This window comes from Corvus hawaiiensis, chromosome 3 (assembly GCF_020740725.1).
Source record: "Corvus hawaiiensis isolate bCorHaw1 chromosome 3, bCorHaw1.pri.cur, whole genome shotgun sequence".
In the NCBI taxonomy this organism is placed as follows: Eukaryota; Metazoa; Chordata; class Aves; order Passeriformes; family Corvidae; genus Corvus; species Corvus hawaiiensis.
The window spans coordinates 105,357,006-105,377,825 of NC_063215.1; the positions used below are offsets into that span (position 1 = coordinate 105,357,006).

Genomic DNA, 20,820 nt, shown 5'->3' on the forward strand with positions numbered 1-20,820 from the left:
TGAACACCTGTTTCAGATTCACATTGCTTATCAGGCCAGTTAATAACAAAACTACCTAATGTAATCCAACCAAAAGGATTCAGAACTCTGTTCTGAACCACTGAACTGCAGTGCAAAGAAAAAAAAAAGGCATTTCAGATGATAAAAATAATCTTAAAAATACATAGTATTTACTTAAATAGTTTTATACACAGCAATGCCTGCCTGGGTACAACCTTCTGTATTGCCCTGAGTCACAGTGAGACATTGAATAACCCCCTAGGTATCTGCAGTATATCTTCTATTCACAGAACTTTATATTCACTCTTCAGAAGATATCCACATTGCCTCTTGATTGGGGTTTATGCTCCTCGTCACTCTGTGGGAAGAGTCTCCTGACAGTTTTCCTACTGCCCAGAAGGTTACTCAAAACTCAGCAGTTTCATCACATCGGTGAGGTGTGAAAGGAGAGAGCATTAGATACATTAAGAAATACAACATGTGCTGAGGAGCCAGTAACAATGATGAACTCCTCAGTCTCTAATGAGAGTGGACAAAGTTCATGTGCTCCATCATTGTAAGAATCACTATTAACAGGAAAAATGCCATACGCAGCCATTTTTTGTTCCCTTTGTGATCTTTGTTACAGCAGCAGTTCATCAGAACTCTGGAAACATCAGCCTCTTTCTCCTGCAAGGCAGAATATCACTGCCATTTCCACAGCCCAAAAATGCCTTATTACCAGACTGAAAATTCTGTTTTCCTCCTGGATAACACAAACACCTAAGCTTCAAAGAATAAGTGTCCACTACATGCTAGGAGGAAAGCAGGTATGCATTAACCCTGCAGACTTATCCCTCTAAGTGTGGCTATGCTGCAACATTTTCTTTTTCCGCTAAGTCCAACTTAATGAGGAATTAAAACATGTTTACTGAGGTTGTAAAAAACATAGCACTACCAAGGTAAAACCATTGCTGCTATTCCCAGTTTCACAACAAACTGATTTTCTTGCTGCTGCAGTTTCCACCTAGGAGATTTCTCAGCCCCAGGGAGAAAGTATGATTCCTTCTTACAATATGGATGATTACACACCACTTCCAAAATTCCTTGTGATTATGCATCACATTTGCTAAATTTGCTTATATAACCTCACATTAGGCATTTTAATGAGCCATGCTATAGGCTTACAGAAGTGGTCTGCTAATGACTATCAGCCTGCAGACTGGGTAAAAGAATGTCACATGTCCATAAATCCCTAAATGCATGACGAAGCAACCAACAGACATACCCAAACCCACACTCTTAAAATCCATCGCATTATCTCAGGCTTGCCAGTGACTATGAGGCAGAACCACAGAGAGAGTGATCCTTGCAATAGCCAGAAAATTTATCAAGATGGAAAGAATGTGATCAGTCAGTTGAAATGAGCTACTGGGACACCTGACACTCCCCAAAGGAGAGTGGCCACTGTAGCTGCTGCATGCAGGGAATGGTAGGAGCCACCAGAAGGCAAAGGTCTGGAGCCTATCAAGGTCCAAGTAAAAAAATTATTTCATATGGCAATTACTCTAGTGCACATTGGTCCAAAATATGCAGGAAGAATCATCAGCTGAGTAAGGGTAAACAAGGAAGGACGGGGCTACTTTTTAAGAGTGGTGATTTCACATAATAGTTAGACACATATAAAGAAAAAGAACATCCATATTCAAATAAGCCTCTTCTGCTGTTAAGGAAAAGCCTAAAAGCTAACTTGTTCCCCGTTAGCTGATCCAATGAGCTCAGTAATGTTTCACCAAACATATTGTGGGATTTTGTCCAAACTTTGAGAGTCTGCATTCAGTGTTGACAAACAGGCATGACAGACATGGGATCAAGCCTTATCTTCATCCTCAGATTCATTGCTCTGTCCACAGCTGAACCTGTGGTGTTAACCCATAACCCTTCAAACTTCTGTTTGTTCATGTCTCTGGATTACTGTTACTTGCACACATATGAGTAATTTTAATTTTTTTACAGAGTAGGTAAATATTGAAACATACAAAACAAAACAGTGCAGACACTCAGATGTCTAGAATTCTGTATTACCCTCTCTAGGTCTTACATTTTATTTACATTATCTCAGTCTGAATGGAATGGCTTCTACAACTGCTCTTTGAGGTAACATCAGGTTTGGTTATTTACCAAATAATGAAATATAAACTTAAAATAGATATTTATTTTATTTTTGCAAGTACTAAAAACCAGAACTGAATCTGGTAAACACCAGAACTACTGAATACATAATAAGTTTCCACCATTTCTACAGCAGATCCAGCTCCACTGGAAACCACAGTGACAGAGGTACAAGACCAGACCAAGCACTGGCACTGCCCAACCACCTAACTAAAACACTAAAACTTGCTTCAAAAAATATTAGGTGAAGAGGTTTTTAGGTTTGTTTTGTTTTGTTTTAAAACCCCAGCTCCTGATTCACTATCTACTATATTACTGCTAGTACTGGAGTGCTGAACTGGCCAAGTTTGGTTATTCAAATACCTTCCCTGCAGCGGTTTTTGTCTGTGTATTTGTTTGTATTTTTCAAGACAGTTCAAGTTTATCTGGAACGTCTTTGAGATTAATGTCACCTTGCCTGTGGTTAGATTTCTTGCTGAATTTACTCTCTTCCAATCATCCCTTCAGGAATTGGAAAAAAAAAACCAAACCAAAAAACAAAAACAAAAAAACCCCCAAAACCAAATAAAATCAAGAAAAAGGATTGAGCTCTGGTACAGTATTTTCTTACACTTGAAGTTTTAGGAATTTTAGGCATAACTTAACTAAAATGCTGCACTACATTAAAAAAATGTGTAAAAGTCTGTCTTTTATCTACCTCAACTCCCTCCCAGTTAAGTTCCAGTTCTGATGTTCATAAATCACTCTTACTTTAGCTTAATGGGCTTTAAAAACAAATATTTGCTGATAATTGGAGAAAGGTTACTTATATTGTTGAGCATTGTCTGGCATGAGCAAACTGAAATCTGAAACGTGTTCACTGATCAAGAAGTTCAATCAACTCTCCTCCTTAGTAGGATTTATTGAATTAATTAAAAAATTATAATGCAAACCTGATTAAAATTTAATTTAAATTTCCTCCAAGGTAAAGTAATAATATTACAATGGTTGATTAATGAATTTGACTGTATTTTAATCTAGGAAATTCCTAATTGTCCTCAGTGCTAATGTAAATACCAATTAGGAATTAAAAAATAAGGAATCAATTGGTTACATAGATTTCTTGAAATACAACTGCAATTACAATTAAATAATATTGCTGTCATCAGTAACTGAATATATTTTAACAACCCCAACAAAATATTTGACTGTAAAAATCATGGTAGACCTCACAGGCACACCTTGCTTTTTGCACCCCTCAGCAGGGCTGATGAGCCCAAGAAGCCTGAGATGCTCTGTACTGCTCTGCTCCCACCCAGCACTAGTTTGTGTCCCCTGGACAGCACTGCAGTGAGCCATGGAATCACATCCTTAGGGAAACAAAGGCAATTTATAGCAAAAAAGCCTCCACAGCATTTGCTCATACTGGTGTGTGTCCTGTGTCAATCATCTGACACTTGTACAGCAACCAGTGTCCAGGTAATGGGATATTCAACAGTTTGCAGCACAAGTCTATCCTAGAAAGCCCCACACCACTGAATAAAATGAAATATCTGTAGTCTGAGAGAACCTCAGGTGGTGCTGGGCTCAGAAAATAAGCCTTCTTCTCATTTACTTCAGGGTAGGAGAGATCTGACTGTGGCTATAACAACGTTCATAGCTTCCTTGTGCATAATCAATTGTTCTCCAGTAACCAGAAAATTTGGGCTTATCTAATCCTGCAGCACCATAGAAACAAGGACCCATGTGTTCCCGCCTGTGTACATGACAGCATCATATATATCTGCTTCAGACAAATCCTGCTTGTTTTAATGACCTAGAAACATTTTCCCCAAACCAAACATCAGAAAATGCCTGGCTGCAGAACAGTTACATCCTCCATTCTATTTTGGAAAATGTAAATAACTTAGATAAATTATATAATATCTGGTGAAATAACACATACCTGGTCACTGTTTGACAATAAACTTCTCCAAGTATTTTGGAGATAAACCCAAAAATACATCCTTAAAAAAGTCTTTGCTCACTGGGATCAGGTTTATATGACGTATGCCCACTTAACAATTCCCAAGAATCTCTTCTAAAACCAGTGTATCATGAAATTGAACATACTTTTATAGCCCACCTATAACCTCTTTAAAAAAACAAATTTACATCATCTCTTAGACATTAAGTTCTAGTGTCATAAATAGCAAAACAGCACTGCTTTCAAAGCCCTTTAAAAAAACTTCCTGACTTCAAAACAGGTATGTTGTTGTTTCATAGAAATAGAAACAGATCCTAAAGCCACACAATATTGAAGGATATATTTAGTACTTGCTGGAAGCATCCTAACTGCTATTTTCCTGTATCAATATAGCTGACACTCAATTCTTAACTGTTTTTCCTCAATTTTCCTCTATACTACATAAAACCCAACTATTTTTAGTGGTTGTCAGATTTGAAGGCTACAAATCTCTGTAGTTATTGCACCCTTCTCTTCTTGCATATAATCTCTCAATTAAAACAAATGTGTCCCCAAAGAACTTAGAAGGAGAGGCTGAATTAACAAACCGTTTAAGTGAACCAGAAGCAAGGCAATCCCTTATGAATACAGAGTCAGCAATTAGCCAAAATGCTCCATCTTGCTGTTCACAACGAGGCTGAGGCTCAATAAAAATTAAACATTGATGCAGGCAAGGCATTCCCATGGGGCTCACATATAATAAACCACCACTCAACAGTTGCTTTATGTCCAAGAAACTGGGACACAGCTTGAGACTGGCTGGCTGCCTGTTTGATAAAGTGGAAAGCTATTGGTGATAAGTATTTTCTCTTATTTTCATATCCCCCAAGTGTCATAAACAGGCTCAGGAAGTACTTAAATGTGGCTCCTAACAGTCCCACGCTCACAGTGGTGCCAAAGAGACATTATTCAGGTTCTGACTGATCAGAAGATGACAGTCCACAGGTTATGTATGCATGGAGTCACAGTCACGCCTTTGGATCAGCCCAAAATGATAATCCCCAGCACCATCTTTCCCAAAACCTCTAAGGATGAGGCCATCAGTTTCTTAAAGCCCTATCTCAATTTAGGTCTTAGCTTGATTAGGGTGTGTTCAGCAGTCCACACTTCAGTGACGACCTTTTTAAGGAAAAATGCAGGATTTAGGAGGCTTCATTACCACCCTGCAGAACACAATACATTGAAACTTGAACACAGAATAAAGTAGTTTGGAACTATGATATTTTTACTTCAACGGGACACAGTCAGGAAAACAAAGATTGTTTATGAAAATGCTCTTTGAAGCCACAGATAAGTAACCCACAATGTATCAGCTCCTTTAAATCCCTCAGAAACTGAGGCACTCAGCATCTCACTTTCATCAAGCTAAAACACATATTATATCAACTATTCTATTCCATCAACCAGAAACCTTGAACACTAGATATGTAACTAATAAAAATGTTCAGCATGTCAAATAGTAAGCCACTGTTCAAAAAAAGGGTATTTTTAAAGCCTGTACTACAACAATAACAGCAGTTTTATAGGACTATAAAAGAACCTCCAGCTGCAACTGCAAAACGACTCACCACCTTGGAAAAGCTTGTTCCAAAATAAATGGGCTGATGTTCCAAAGTTCAGTTTTTATCCAGACACCCTCTATTACATCAACCTTTTATAATTTGTCTTACTCTGTCCTTACAAGGTCATCACGACTTTCACTGCACAGGAGAATCCAGCTTTCCATCAATAGAGTGTGAGGATCAAAGAGAAAATAAATGCACATTGCCACGGGATGGCTTTAATTCTCATAAACTTCACAAATCCTTGGCTGGTTCATGCTCACCTTTCGCAGGAGGAAGCAAATCCGCTCAATATTCCTCAGCCGCTCCCTCTGTCAGGAGAAAGTGAGGGAAAGGCAGGAGATTAGCTGGTGTTATAAATTAAGACAATATATTACAAGGGGTCAATGTTTTAATTAATGGCTGCAGTGAAGCAACACATTATTAATCTGAAATGACAGCATTCAATTCTTACCTACTGCTTGCAAGCCAAATGATTTTCCCATTTCTAAGTCCCAGTAAGTTATTTTTCATTTGTTACTGGGCGTAACAATATCAGCTGGGGATTCAAGTCTATGTTAGCCTTCAGCCAGAGGCTGCAACTCTATTTTAAGTCAGCATTTTTGGCTCTATCCAATTGTGCCAATTTATACCACAGAGACCTGGTCTTGCATTTTCAGGTACCCAACCTCTGGCTTCAAGATAAATCTGAGTGGGAAAAACAACAATGAAGTTTGCATGGCAGCTCTTCCTCTATCACTAAAATGGTGCCTGAACACGTAAAACTAGAATTTAACACATTAGTGAAAAATATCTGAAATATCCTAAAAATGCCACTTTAAACAGCAGATGCATTCATAAATACTGAAAATCACTGTAATTAGGCATTGTGACTCAAAAGATGTTCTAAGCTCAACTCACAGAAAGAAGACAAATCAAAGACAGGCTTTCTTTTCAATGGCTCATAATGAGGAGCTCACCAGCAAAACCAAATTTCACTGCATAACCCCATGACTGGAGTTACTGTTAGTTACACTGCAGAAGGTAGAGTGGGTTTGCTGTCCTCAGAAGACTATCTAATATTTTCGTTTAGACATGGCAAAAAATATTCCAAACAATGAACTTTTTAAAGCAGGTAATGTACTATACCAATGTGAGAAGCCAAGTCTACCTAAGCTTTTTGCTTTTCAAATGTTTTAAAACTCAAACTTGTGGCAATTTTATTCCAGTCTCCAAATGAATGTCTGTTTTCCTTTCCTGTCCCCAAGTTTAAGCCATTTAAAAAAAAAAGTATCGTTTTGGAAAGACAATGAGGCAGTGGCAGCTTGATAGGCGTCAGAAAAATAGAGTGCCTCTTTTTGGAGCCTCTGAGCTAAAAGAGAGTCAGAAATTTTAGACTCACAGTTGCAAACGTGAGAATGGATGTGTGTGGATGTGCCTGTGAAGCTGCAGAAAGCTCCCTTGCCTTTAGAAGTGGAGAGGGAAAGACAGATGCCAACTGCAGCTGACCTTGTAGAAAGTCTATCTCTGAACTGGAGGTAATAGAGAGCAAACCAGGAAATATGAATTAAATTCTCAGTACTGCCATTGTTTTTGCCTCTGGTTTGTCTTTAACTCAGCCTCCTCTTGCCAAAAAGCCTCTATCCTCTGTCATGAAAACACTGTGGAGGACATGTGGGTAAACTTCAGACACTCTTACAGTGCAATACAGAAAACTACCCCACCAAAAAAATGGAATATGGGCACATACCACTGTGCACAGGGAAAAAGGAAAATTCACTCGGCAAAAGATACAAGAAATGCCCACTAAAAATCTTCCTTTTATGACAATCTAAAAGGCATCAACATATATACTGTGCAGAAAAAAGCAATCTCAGATTATTGCTTGAGTTATCACAGAAAGTTTCAAGAAGTCAGGTATGTGAACCACAGAATACTCTGCTGTGCTTTACTAGAAACGTTATGATTCACTTTTTGATTGCACCACTAATATGACAAAAAAAGGGACTTGTTAACTTTTTTTTAATCATGGAGACCAACTCCATTACCATTTTCAAATAAGATTAAATTATCTCCACCGAGCATCTCAAGTTTTAGGAAGGGAACAGTTTACTGGAATTTGGTACATATAAATTCAGTCTGCAGTTCTCAAGATGGGAAATAAAAACAGATAAAGTGAATTGAAAATCAGATTACTTCCAGTAAATTCAAAACCAGATTACATCCACTGATGTCCTCTATAGGATTTCCTCACGTAATTTCTTTCTTCTTATTCTTTGCTTATGTGTTAGTGAACAGTAAAAAAAAATTGTATTCTAGGATTATAAAGCTTATGCTTAAAATCATCAGTGGTCTAAGCAGTGCAAGTCCTCAGCTGAGTTATGAAACAAAGTCAAATGGCAAGGTACTAGTACTGAATCTGGTTACCAATTGTAGGCAATTCAAGAACTTCATCCCCTGTAGAGATCAAATTCAGCATGTGTCATGACCATTGTAATTCCCAGTGAGGTGATGGGGAGACGAGTTCTGCTCTCAGTTCTCGTGGTACAAACTGACACGTGTAGCAGTAGTCAGCCAAATCACCTTAGATTACAGCTTTAATTATCAGAGGAATTTTGATATGCATAAATCTAGGCTGCACTTTTGGTTCACTAGTTAAAACTGAGTTTACAGTCCCAGGTATTTACTGCGTTTCCATGCAGATACAGCAGAATATGATATTTACTCCTAAACCACAGGAGAATCTAGAGCCCTGCCATGGGACAGAGAAGTCCAGGCATGCACCTCTTTTGGTTCATTATTACAGACAATATGGGAGAAGCATGGGTCATCCCACGCCCGAACAGAGAGAAAGCAAATTATTTTGAAAACGAAAACTTATGCCACAGAATGAAAAGGTAAAAAAGAAAGCAACAGCATCCCATGACACCCTTCAGTTTTTGAATTTCCAAATTACCTTCCTGCCTCCTTCAGCAAAGAGGAAAGCCATTAACATAAACATCACCATCTGGCTCCTCAGACTGGCCCAATAAATCAATTTTCCAAACCACAGCTGACTTCACAAGAGACTCCCTATTAATTGCCACACTCATCCATCACTGACAGCTCAGTGCTCCCTGTTTCTGGAGCAGCCCCAGCTCCGCAGGCCCTGGCTGTACTCACTGCGTGGGCCGGGTTGCACTGGTCGATGGGGCTCTTGAAGTCTGTCCGAAGTTCATCGAAGGCAATTATCTGAAAAACAATTTTTTCAACTCCTGTAATGAATTCTCATTCAAACACTTATTTTCCTTAAGGGATTAATTACATGCACTGACTGCCTTCCTGTCTTTCCAGGGAAAACATGGAAAAATAGCTTCCCCGACACACTCCCTTTAGAACTAAGTAGTTAAAACAAAGCATGGCATACTCCTACATATGACACCTAGAACTCATTAATCTGTCACTCTGCAAAATCATATCTATAGCCTTTTCAGTGTTGCTCCTTTCCATATTTCTTCCCTCATATTAACAAGAATTCTTTTCTCAAATTTCCACATGACATAAAACTACTTCACAAACAGATACATCTCCAGATTTGATGGAAAGTCATTAGCTGCCTAAAACACAGAGATGGATCTGATATGATGTTCCAGGTTTAGTACATAAACTGTCCATTTTATTAGTTGTTAAACCTACCTCAGATATTAATTCCAAATTAGTATCAGCTTTACCATCAAGCTGCTATTCATTAACAAGCACACTCCTCAAAAGGTAAAGCACTCTAGAGCAAACATGCCCTTCCTAAATTGTGGCAGGTTTTAAAACTTTACTTCAGATCTCACTAATGGAGAGATATCTTTTGCTCAGGTCCTTTGGTCTCCTCCATTAACGGATGGATTGAGACACCCTGGTAATTACTGATGCTTTTAAAGTACAGCAGATAAATTGCCTATAAAAATAATACCATTTGATAGCATTTTCTTGGAAGATCTTGCGTTAGCTCTAGTGAAGAGCTAGTGTTTTCCTGGAAGATCGTTTTCTTGGAAAGAAAACAGCTGTAATGATCCTCAGCATACTTCATTCAAAGATCTCAAAGCACATTCTTAACTTTGTGTTTGCATTCTAGTAATACCTTTTATTCTGCTTCTGTCTTGCTTCACCCAAGGAAGGAAAGCTCACTGACAGGCACCACATAAACAGATGTTAAAACAACGATTCCTTTTTAGACACTTTACAACCCAAAGTCTCTGCTCTTAATAAGAGATGATGGAAGTACAAGGCAGCAATCTGGTAATTAGTAGAGTGCAACAGCCTTTCCATGATGTGTTACAACGTGCCTGCTTGCCTGGCTGTTCAAAAATGAACCAACTGGGTGTCAGCACAGACCTGCTGCATAGCCAAAATGCATTCATTTAGCAGAGATAGAAGGCAGGAGCAGAAAGCCTGAAAAGGGCCTGTTCTTGAATCATAATAATCTGGTGAGAGGCTTGAGAATAAAACCCAGAGCTACAATCCCCAAATTTCAGCAGCGCTCCGCATCCCACTCTAATGCTGCATTCATCACACCAAAGCACATTTAAAAATCAAAAGTGTGGCATTTTACAAGAGCCCTCCACAGAATTCAATTTATTCAACTATGACAAGTCGAAGTGGCAGAATAAACCACAAAGGGAACTATAAAATGTGATTACAAGTGAAGCATTTCTCCCTATGGATGCAGTACCTCTTCAAGTTAGGAATTAGATCTGCAATGGTAAAAGAGCAACTAACAGAAGCTGTGAGGAGTTTGCAGTACATTTATGAAGAATAAGGCTCATGACACCTCTGTATTTAATTCTTCTTGGACAGGTCGTTATATTCTCCAGCTGGACCAACTGCTAAGAGGGCTACAACCCCACGAGTCAGTGTAACTGGGTATCTCTCTGCAGTTGGGTACCAGCATCAGCACTGACAGAAAGGGGGAAGCATGGAAAAGAGGTTAGACTCAAATATACTGCACATTTATATTTACTTATATTTTTCACTTTCTTTTCTGCCCTTTTTTTTTTTAATTTCACCAACATTCCCAGTTCTGTAGCCAAGACCCTACTCTATTTGCTGGTACATAATTTATGTTATGCTTGCATTATATGTAAGTGCATTGAAACACATCTGACAGGTATTAAGCACACGGTTTTCACAGAACCAGTACGTAAAATGCAACAGTCTCACAGACAAACCTTTTGAGACGCCTGAAAGTTATGACAATCTTAAGAGACACTTCTGCTACACCTGAAAGAGATTGAGGTCTGGTATCAAGCACACGTGACTGGAGGAAAGTTTCTTCAATAAAAGTTTCAGTGTCTCTCTGGAAGGAGGCTGACAAAAATAAACCCTCCTCAATTCTTATCATTTTATTTCAAAAAAAGTTCCATAATAGTTTATATTTTGTTACATCTCCAGAAATAGAAGTCTGGTGATGACAGGAAAATACCTATTTTTATTTATGAAAAAGCACACTCCTATTTCCTATTTCTTAGTTACAGTGAAAAAATTTAAAGCGTAACATTAGGCAGGCTCAGACTCAGAGGAATATAAAGAAACTCCCAAAGCATTTTGGGGGCATGGGTTTTTTCTGTTTTGTTGTTGGGAGTGGGGTGGGTTGGGGGTTTTTTTTGTTGCTTTTAAATCTTACATGTTGTCTGTCTTAAATCGAAAGCCACAACTGAGTAAAACTGTAGCTTCTTAAGATTAGCAGTTGCTCACAACACACCGAGTAACTGTGCAACTAATTATATTATATTACTGAAAATACAGCTGGGCTGTGCTGCAGCGGGGTGTGCATAACTAATTAGGAAACATCTTCCTCTTTCAATTATAACTTGCCTTCTGGAGCAGTTTAATGCCCTGAGGTGTTGAGTGGCTGGAGCTGCCATTTTTCCATCCAGACCCCTAATAACCAAGTACTTGTCTCCATTAAGTATTTCACACACAATGCTTTCACGAGAGCTGCGGTGCTCTGACCACAGCCAGAGGAACAATCTCCTGCCTGTTCCCATTTCAGCTGGATGCAGTTCAGCTGCCTGACTCCCACACATGTACCGAGCAGAGCTGCTGAGTGCTCTGGGACAGCATCTGGACACACTCAAGGTCTGTTTCACCTCAGAAACTGCCCCACTTACCAGCATCTCGAGCAGAGCAGTTCATCTCATCTCATCTCATCTCATCTCATCTCATCTCATCTCATCTCATCTCATCTCATCTCATCTCGAGACAAACAATGTAATAGATCCCAGTCAGGGCACTTCATAAGAAATGACATTGTTTCACCTTTGTAAATGAATGTATTTTATAAAGCATTCATTATCTTTTAGTTTTCCAATCTAATTTGATCCAGGGTGGCAATCCAGACTACAAATCATGCACACACATGGACATCAGCAACCCAGTCTCTCCGAAGGCCACACAATAAACGGACCATTCCAAAGAAAAATGACCAGCCCCTAGTCACAAAGCTGAACAGAATCTGGAAACATGTGCCAGGTCTTACAAAAAGGAGAAGTTTATTTCTATTTGTGAAGATTCATGTTGTACACAGCTTCGTAGAGAGAGAATAGGATCATCAGGTATTTATTTAGGAACTTGAAGAAAAAAACCCCCAAAACACCAAGTGTAGCAGGTTTGGTTTGTAACCGGGCGGAAACACCAATTTAGTGTAGTGGTTTGGTCCAAAATACTCATTACTGTTTATCTTCTGTGAGATAAGAATTAGGAAAAACACAAAGCAGGGACTAAACTTGAAAGAATAGAAAGAAGTTTATTAACAGACCTAAAAGAAGAAAAAAAAAGTCATACCACGCCTTCAGAACACTTCTCCTCCCCCCGCCTTTCTCCCTTCTCGCAGTGATAATGTAAAAAGACAGCCCTTGAGATGTTCAGTCTGTTTACCACTTCCATAATAACCTTGTTCAGTCCATTTAGGAAGAGGAGCCTCTCTTGCCCATGCTATGAAAACATTATCACAAGGAGCCAGCCACCCGGGTTGGTTCTCTGCTTGCATGTGAGTCCCTTCCCCCGTCTTGCAGCTTTTCCCACAACTGCTTTCGAGGGTCCACTCTTGAATTGCTGGGGTAAAATTTTAAGGTTGAGCCGTTCAGAAACAAAAGTTCTCTTCACCCATCTCTGGGAGCATTTCATTTCTAAGAATAGAGGCCCTTCTCTTTCCCTGGAAGCAAAGGGTCTTCCTCATCTTCCTCTTTAGAACTATCTCTGGGAGCATCTCTAGGACCTGAGGTTTTCTCCTTTTCCATTTGGAGCAAAAGTCCTCATCACTTCCATCTCTCCCTGTTCAAACTTCTCATGAAATTACAGCTGCGTCAGCATCTGCTTATCTCAGCGCAGGTGCTTTTGCTCACAAGTACAAGTTGAATGCTCCACCCCCCATGCCTTCATGAAATTACAGCAGGTACTCTGATCTATCATAGCTTCACAACAGAATTTCAGCTTTAAGCATCTCCTCTTTCACTTCCCTCCGGTTTTCAGCTCTTCATAGCGCTAAAAGGGTTAATCTCACCTAGGCCTTGCAGCTGGAATGTGGCTTATCGCTGTTGGTCACATGACCTCTGCCAGACAGCCGTGCAGCTTTAGCTGAATCTTGGCAGCTCTGGAGAGGGGGAGCCGAGCCGCTCCGGCTGCCCACAGCCCTGCTGTGGGGGGGGTTCCGCGGGTGGAACAGGGCCCGTCGGCTCCAGGATGGCCGTGGCCCGACCCGGCCTGGCCTGAGCAGGGCCTGGGCCGGGCCCGCTGGCCCCCACACGGGGCCCGCAGCCACCTGTCCCAGCACCGGAAACAAGACAGAGAGAGTCTGCCTCGGGGTTTCCTGTTCTTAAGTGTGGATCACAGAGGCGGTCACAACTTTAAGTGGCTTAAAGAATTGTCCATATTCAAAGTGGCCAGCTGATAGGTTCTGTCAGGTCACAGAAGGAGCTGTAAGCACTCCTTTGCAAGAACATCACTTCCGGGACTATGCTTGCTAACCCATGACACCAAGTTATCTGTTGACTTGCAAAGCCTTATGAGGAAAAGAAAAAGTGCATCATGTTTAGCAGTAATTTTTATAATTACTGCAGAAACAGGCCAGGGATTGAATAGACAATGCATTCAGCACTACCTTCTGTCTTGGGGAATTTTCCCTGTGAGTCCACACTGCAAAGCATTGCAGGAAGTTTGTTCTGCCACTGCCCTAGGCATGCTTTTTCCTGGTGAGAGAAGTGTACTTGTGTGTGTTTTCCACCTAATAAAACTAAAGTTCTATAAAAATACTGCTTGCAGTCTCTGGTGATTCACACCATCTGCAAATCTCAAAACTCCCAGTCTAAGTCAGCAAGGAGTTTGCCCCAATTTATACACATAATGCATCAATGAGATCGTGATGACAATACAGGTTTCAATTGCAATTATATTTAGAAAATTTGTTTTCATTATTTGCATTCTCTCTGCTTATCAGAGAGACCATAACAGCTTTGAATAATGCAGTATTCACCTATGACCTATGACTGAGCATGAATTTTGCTTTCTTTCTATGCTTTTGTACCCATCAAAATGAAAATTTCACTTGATGCTAGAAATTAGCTATATCTCATTTTTAGGGAACATACTTTTTTTCTTAATCACTGAGCTCTTACAGAAACATATTTTAATTGAGAATGTGGTGGTTTAGGGTGGCAGTGAAGTTGGTGTGGGTGTGAATCCAGTGACAGCAAAGAAGTTGGATATTATTGCTTACTGGCATCTCAGGAAAGTTAAGATAAAACAGAACTTGATGACAACCACACTAACCACAGAACAGAACAGTAACACCTAACATATGCTTCCTTGCCACCACCCTGTCAATGCACCACCATCCCATACTGAAGGAACTGTCTTTAATGGTTCATTTAGACAATTTGTCTCCCCCTCCACTCTCCCAGGCAGCTTTCACAGCACCCAGACCCGCAGTTCACAGGCGGACTCCAAGTCAGCACATGCACACAAGTTAGGCAGGATTAGGAGCAGGCTGTGCTCCTGAACTTCATGCCTGCTCAGCAACTGATGCACAGACATATCAACTGTCTTGGGAAAACGTGCTTGGCTGAGGAACTTCGCTGGATTTTGTGGGGCAGAAGCAGCAACTGAAAAAATGTGAGAGAGTCAGTCAGGTAAGAATGAAAAAGGACCGGGAAAGGAAGGTAAGTCACTGCCTTGACATGATGGAGTGAGGGAGCCCATGAAGAGCTACAGAGAACAGGGACATCAACAAAGTGACAGATTGAATGTTTTTTTTTTTTTTGCTACCCAATTCTTATCATGATATGAAATGAACCTGAACAAGAAATTTAGCTACGAGGTGCTCTTCTTCCCTCTTTGTTTTCTGGTTGAATTGATCTGGTTAATGCTACCAAGCACGAAAGATAACTCAAGATTGTATGAACGGAGGGGCAAACTGCCTCAAATTCCAGTGCATTTTATCCTTGTTGTCATTATTTCCTGCCTATATCCATTTATTAAGCAGCTCCTATTAAAAAAGGAAAAAAGTCTCAAGTCTTGGTTTTCATCATTCCTTCCCATGTAACACAGTAGCTTCCCAGACCAGTGTACCTGAAATGCTGGTGTTGATGAGAACCTTAACAATAGAGCCAAGTAAAGGGCAGAGAAAAAACGTCAGATTGAAAGTAGTCCTTTCTTCTCTTTTCTCACCCCAAAGTATTTATCTTTCTGAATATTACAGTTATTAATTCACCACATATTAATAAAAGTAAACAATAATAATGAATAATGCTTTGCAGTTATAAATCTGCCTTCAAGGCAATGAAGGTCTTAACAAAGGAAAACATTATTTCCATTTTTTAAACAAGGGAAAAAATGAAGCTCAAAGAAATTAAATTTTTTACAGAAGCAGTGGCAGAAGAACGAAAGGCTCTGGATTTTTACACCATACAAAATTTAGGGGAAACAAAGAATACTGTCAGTACACTAATAACATGAGAAGTGAAACCATGCACTTCTGTCTGATTATTGTGCTGTTTTTCATCTCTAGAGCAGAACACTGGTTTAAGCAGAGTCTTTTCGGATTAAGGTTGCAAATGGTTTTAAGACACTCAAGGGTAGAAAATTGTTCTATTTGTCAGATTTCACACTAACAATTGTATGGCATTTCCTTGCTCTACTTAACTTGAATTTCACATGCTGCCACCATCAAACAACCCGCCACAAAGAAATCCAAAACATGGCTCCATCCAGGGCTGCACAAGCAAACACCTGAGCACCCAGTTTACATCTCTTTACTGAAGTTCTTTTGTCTGTAAAAGGATATTACATTTAGGACAACATGATTTAAACCTTTTTTAGGCTCTAACTGGAAGCTTAAGCTAACGTAAGTCATGAAAATCTTACTGTAATTTCTTAAGTATTTAAGCCAGCTCCTAAGACTTTTCCAATAGAAACTCCAATTGGCAAATTTAAAAAGGCATAATCTCCATCTGGTTAGCATGACTCAAAAGGATTTCTTACCTACCAATGGAAATATGGAGGCATAATTGTACTACTCTAAATAAATACTGATGAAAATCCATAGAGGAAGGCTCTTTTGCTGAGAGCATGTGTGCACAAACATGCCAGCCTGCACTGCTATATTTACACCACTGTACTCCTCTGCACAGATAGAAACTATACAAGTGAAAATTAAACAAAACAAACAAAAGGAAAAAAAACCTAACAAAAACCCAAAACCTAAAACCAAACAACAAAACCAAACAAAAAAAACCCTACGCCCCCCCCAAAAAACCCCCTAAACCCCCAACCCTCCAGAAAAGCAGTATTTATTGTATCAGCTACATGAAATTAGATTTCCAAGCCTGCAGAGAGGTGCAGGAGAAACCACTAAGAATTAAGAGTAACTATTTGGTAGTCACTTGAAACAGTCCACACCTATTAGTACAAGCATGAAAAACTCCATCCACACTGTGAAAAATACAGAAATGTATCTTCAGGGATACAACCACACTGTACAGAGCTTTGAGTGCCTTGACTAAAAAGTTACTACGTCCATGGTACTGGTTACTATTGCAGGCCACAATTTGGAAAAGCAAACTGATTTCTGAATGTAAAGAATTCATGTTATTAATTTTGACAAAACCACTAAAAAACCCTCAGCAGCTGCAAAATTCTGTTGTACACACAATGTTTCCAGAAGGATGATTTGACAAGCATCTATTGACAGATTTCTACAACTGCTATGAAATGGGCTTTTAAAGATAATTTCATCCAACTGCAAGGTGAAACAGTTTCTACTGGCTGGCTAGCAACAACAGGGTTCTGGTCACAGATTTCACTTGCTCACCACAGATACTGAAATATCTTCCCCAGTCATCCTGAAACTGAGATGTCAACCCCCTCCTGCAGCAGAGAGACAAATGTCCCACTGATTCACCACAGACGGAGATGACCTGTGCTTTTATCACAACTTTATACCCACTCACTGTCTTCCAGTCTACACCAGCTGAAATCCAGCCAGACCAAAATCAGCTGTGCACATATAAAGTGCATTTTGTTAAGAGAAGGAAGACAAGCAGCAAGCTGTGCAGGAGGGATGATGCTAATATAGCTGTACAGAGCCTGTTTCTAAATAGGTTAATAGTTTTGCTCCCTGCAGCTAGGACACATTTCCAAACAGACTGCAAGCGGAGGCGGCATTTTTCAGGTAAGTCCAGACTGCCATCCTTCTTTCCCCCTGAAAGGATTTCATCATTTTGTTGTCGTGATTCTTCTTTTTTTCCTTTTGTTTTTTTAAACCTTACTTTATTGCATTCAGTACAGGGAAACAGTTCAGAAACCAGCAGTGTTCTGAGACTCAAACACGCCCCACAACTCACCCCTCAGTGGGACACAAACACTTGCTACCAATACAAAGAAAAAAAAAAAACCCCACATTTTCAATTAGCACCTAAACTGGTGAATACACCACATTGTTCTGAACAGAATGAAAGTGGTTTTATACACAGAGATGCAATACTTCAGTTTAATTACATTCAGTGTGATAGAAACAATTCTTCTGCCTCAGCTGACTGAAGACTCCACGGGTCAGTGGTGAAGTTAATGTCACAGTCTGAACCAAAGGCAGCAGGTACGGACGGCATTCCCAAGTGCTTGTATGTGTGCTCTTCTCCTTTTTCCAAGAAAATATTACAGAGGATTTGACAGTGTTGCCCACCAGCCCCAAAGGCACAAAATCTATGCATCATTGTAGGCGGAGGGAAATACAGGTGGGATCTCTGCAGCAACAGGGAACAGAGTATAAATCTCCCACACTCCTTGTACTTCTGACACAAGCACGCCACCAGTATTCTCTTCCTGCATATGGTCTCCTCCTCCTACATGCAATGGGGTATTTCATGTGGATTCTTTATAAAACAAACAGGTTTTTTGATTTAGATAACATCAAAATGTTTTAAACATTTCGGTATCTAACTGCTTCTGATCTCTTCAGTTCAGCACCAAAACCCCAAGATCAGTTATTCACAGAGCACCAGTGACATCAAACTGACATGTCATTTCTGGGAATGCTGTCACTTGTTAGGTAGGTAGTAAGTTGGTTTGATGGTCAGGACTGGAAAAGCAAACAATCTGCTACAGCAAGGATTCCCACTCACAGCCACGCATTCGGCAAACTAAGAAAGGGCACCACAGAGTGGGTCACGTTGGAAGGGACCACAGTGGGTTGTCTGGTCCAAGCTCCCTGCTCAAGCAGGGTCATCTCAGAGCACATGGCACAGGATTGTGTCCACATGGTTCTGTAATGTCCCCAGTGAGGGACACTCCACAACCTCTCTGGGCAACTTGTTCCAGTGCTCAGTCACTGCACAGTGAAGAAATTCTTCCTCATATTCAGGTGCCTCAGCTTCTGCCCCTTCCCCCTTGTCCTATTGCTTGACACCACTGAGAAGAGCCTGGATCCTTCCCCTTGATGCCCTCCCCGCAGACACTGACAGACATTGATGAGGACCCCTCTCAGTGTCTCTTCTTGAGGCTGAATAGGCCCAGCTTCCTCAGCCTTTCCTCGTAAGAGGGATGCTCCAGTTCCTTGATCAAAGCAAAGGTCATCATGACAAAGGTCATACAGATTCTTGCACCAGCATTTTCTTCTGTCCTGGAAAGGATGCAAACAAAGACCACATCTGCAGATAAGCTGAACAAGCATATGTATAAAGTTAGGCCATGACTTCACCCCTAGTCTTGACCTCTTCAATGGGCCAAGAGGAAATGACGGGAGTTTGGATCCAAGCTTTACAGATGAGGTGTCAAACTCAGATCTGTGGCTCTGATCCAGGGAATATCTAGTGCAGATAGACTGGTTTGCAGATCTCTTCACCAAGCAGGGGAGATGAAAGCAGTATTATTTTCTATCCATGCCCAGGAGAGGCTGGGGTACTCTGCTTTCAGCACAAGAGATAGCACTGCTTTGCCCTTGCACCTCTTTATACTAAATTCCACATCAACTAAGAAAACACAGTAAGAAACTAAACAACTCCAACATCTTTCTCACTGCCTCTTTATCACAGATGCATCACTACAGATTTCTACAGCTGCTACTTGCATAGGCCAAATTTTTCACTATCCAGGTTTTTTCCACACCAAATTGGAGACAGACTAGACAGGACTTGGTGAAAGACCTGTACAAGAGGCTGGCCAGCTGCAGAAGGTAGGAGAAAAGGCGGTGGTCTGGTTACAGTGGACCAATAGCTGGTTTATTCTGTCTGGAAGCAATATAGCTGCCCCCCTATATTTTTAAGAGAGTTTATTCTTCTGCCCTTGTTTTTCCTCAAAATTACTAGTAATTTCTTATTTATCTCACCATAAATTCTGTGTGCTGCCATGCAATGTTTCTACTTGTCTTTTTACTCTCATCAGAATTACAGTATGGGGATATGCAAGGAGAAACACACTACAGACACATTACAGCCACAAAGCTCCATCTTCATAAATTATTCTCAAAATGAACTGAAGCACTTTTTCTATTACTTAACAGCACAAAGCTGATAATCCAAAGCTAGGAATAAACAGGCTGTTTCTGCAGAATAAATTCAGGGAAAGGGTAGTAAACAGACAGGAAAATGTACTAAAATAGGCCCAACTAGAAAAAAATATTCGCCCCAGAGAAGATGGTAAGAGAATGAGATCCAAAGAGAAGAATTTTTTTTTAGTATCAGTAGATGAAAGTCATGGGTGAGAGACTGGCCAGCTGGCTGGAACTGTCCCAGTGCAAGTATCCAATCTTATCATCACAACACAATTTGTTCTTTTCTTGAGCTTTCAAAGATTCCTACATATTGCTACAAGTTATTATTTTGGTATTTTTAATTACTGTTTTGCTGATACATGCTTGGGAGAAGCATTACCTTCCTTTCCCCCCGCACACTCCTTGGTTTTCCTCCCAGGTTTCTCATTGCTGCTGCTACTTTTTCCCCCCTCTCCTGTGTTCTCCATTCCTACCAGCAGCGATTTATGCACATTCACCAAAATCCAGGAGACACATAAAGGAATCTGGGTTCTGTCACTAAAAAATCTGTTCAAGCATGTCACACATTACACCATACCCACACAGAAGGCTCATTACACAGGCTGTCCAAAACCATCCACCACCTGAATTAGCCATACCTTCTGGATTCAGGCAGCCTCTTCTGCTCAAATAATTGCCTCCCAAATGATAATGAGAACACAGCAATCTTCCCTCTTGTTAGTCCCTTGCTCATACATGGATTTTCTGCCTCTCATTTCCTCTTTCCTTCACATCTTTCTCCCTGAAGTCCTCCCTCCCACAGCCCCATTTTCCCCCTTCCCACGTCATTTTTATTACCCATTACCCACTCAGCAGTGGGGTTCTACTTAATGCTGTCTCAGAAAGAAGCCCGTGGCAGGCAGAAATTCTGCTGGATCTGTGCTTCCTGCCTCTCAGTGGCACAGTAGGAGCCCAGCTGGACCAGCAAGAGGCAGGACAAGGGAACAGGGGCTCTTCTAATGCAGGCAGCATCAGGCAGGGATGACAAGATTAAAGACCTTCCCAAGTTTTCTTTCTTTCCCAAAAAGAGGCCATGCAGAACTTGGAGGAAAAAACTGCAAGGCCAAGACACACACACACACGTGAAATGGCCT

General features: G+C 40.5%; 1 protein-coding gene across 1 annotated transcript in view; it reads right to left on the minus strand.

The window, feature by feature from the left end:
- Positions 1 to 20,820, minus strand: part of CNIH3 (cornichon family AMPA receptor auxiliary protein 3) — a 47,047-nt gene that overhangs the window by 15,306 nt on the left and 10,921 nt on the right. The window contains exons 2-3 of the mRNA XM_048299343.1: positions 8,839 to 8,907; positions 5,961 to 6,008 (exon numbers count right to left, since the gene is read on the minus strand). Coding sequence (XP_048155300.1) covers positions 5,961 to 6,008; positions 8,839 to 8,907 — 117 coding nt within the window. The remainder of the gene's footprint in view (positions 1 to 5,960; positions 6,009 to 8,838; positions 8,908 to 20,820) is intronic.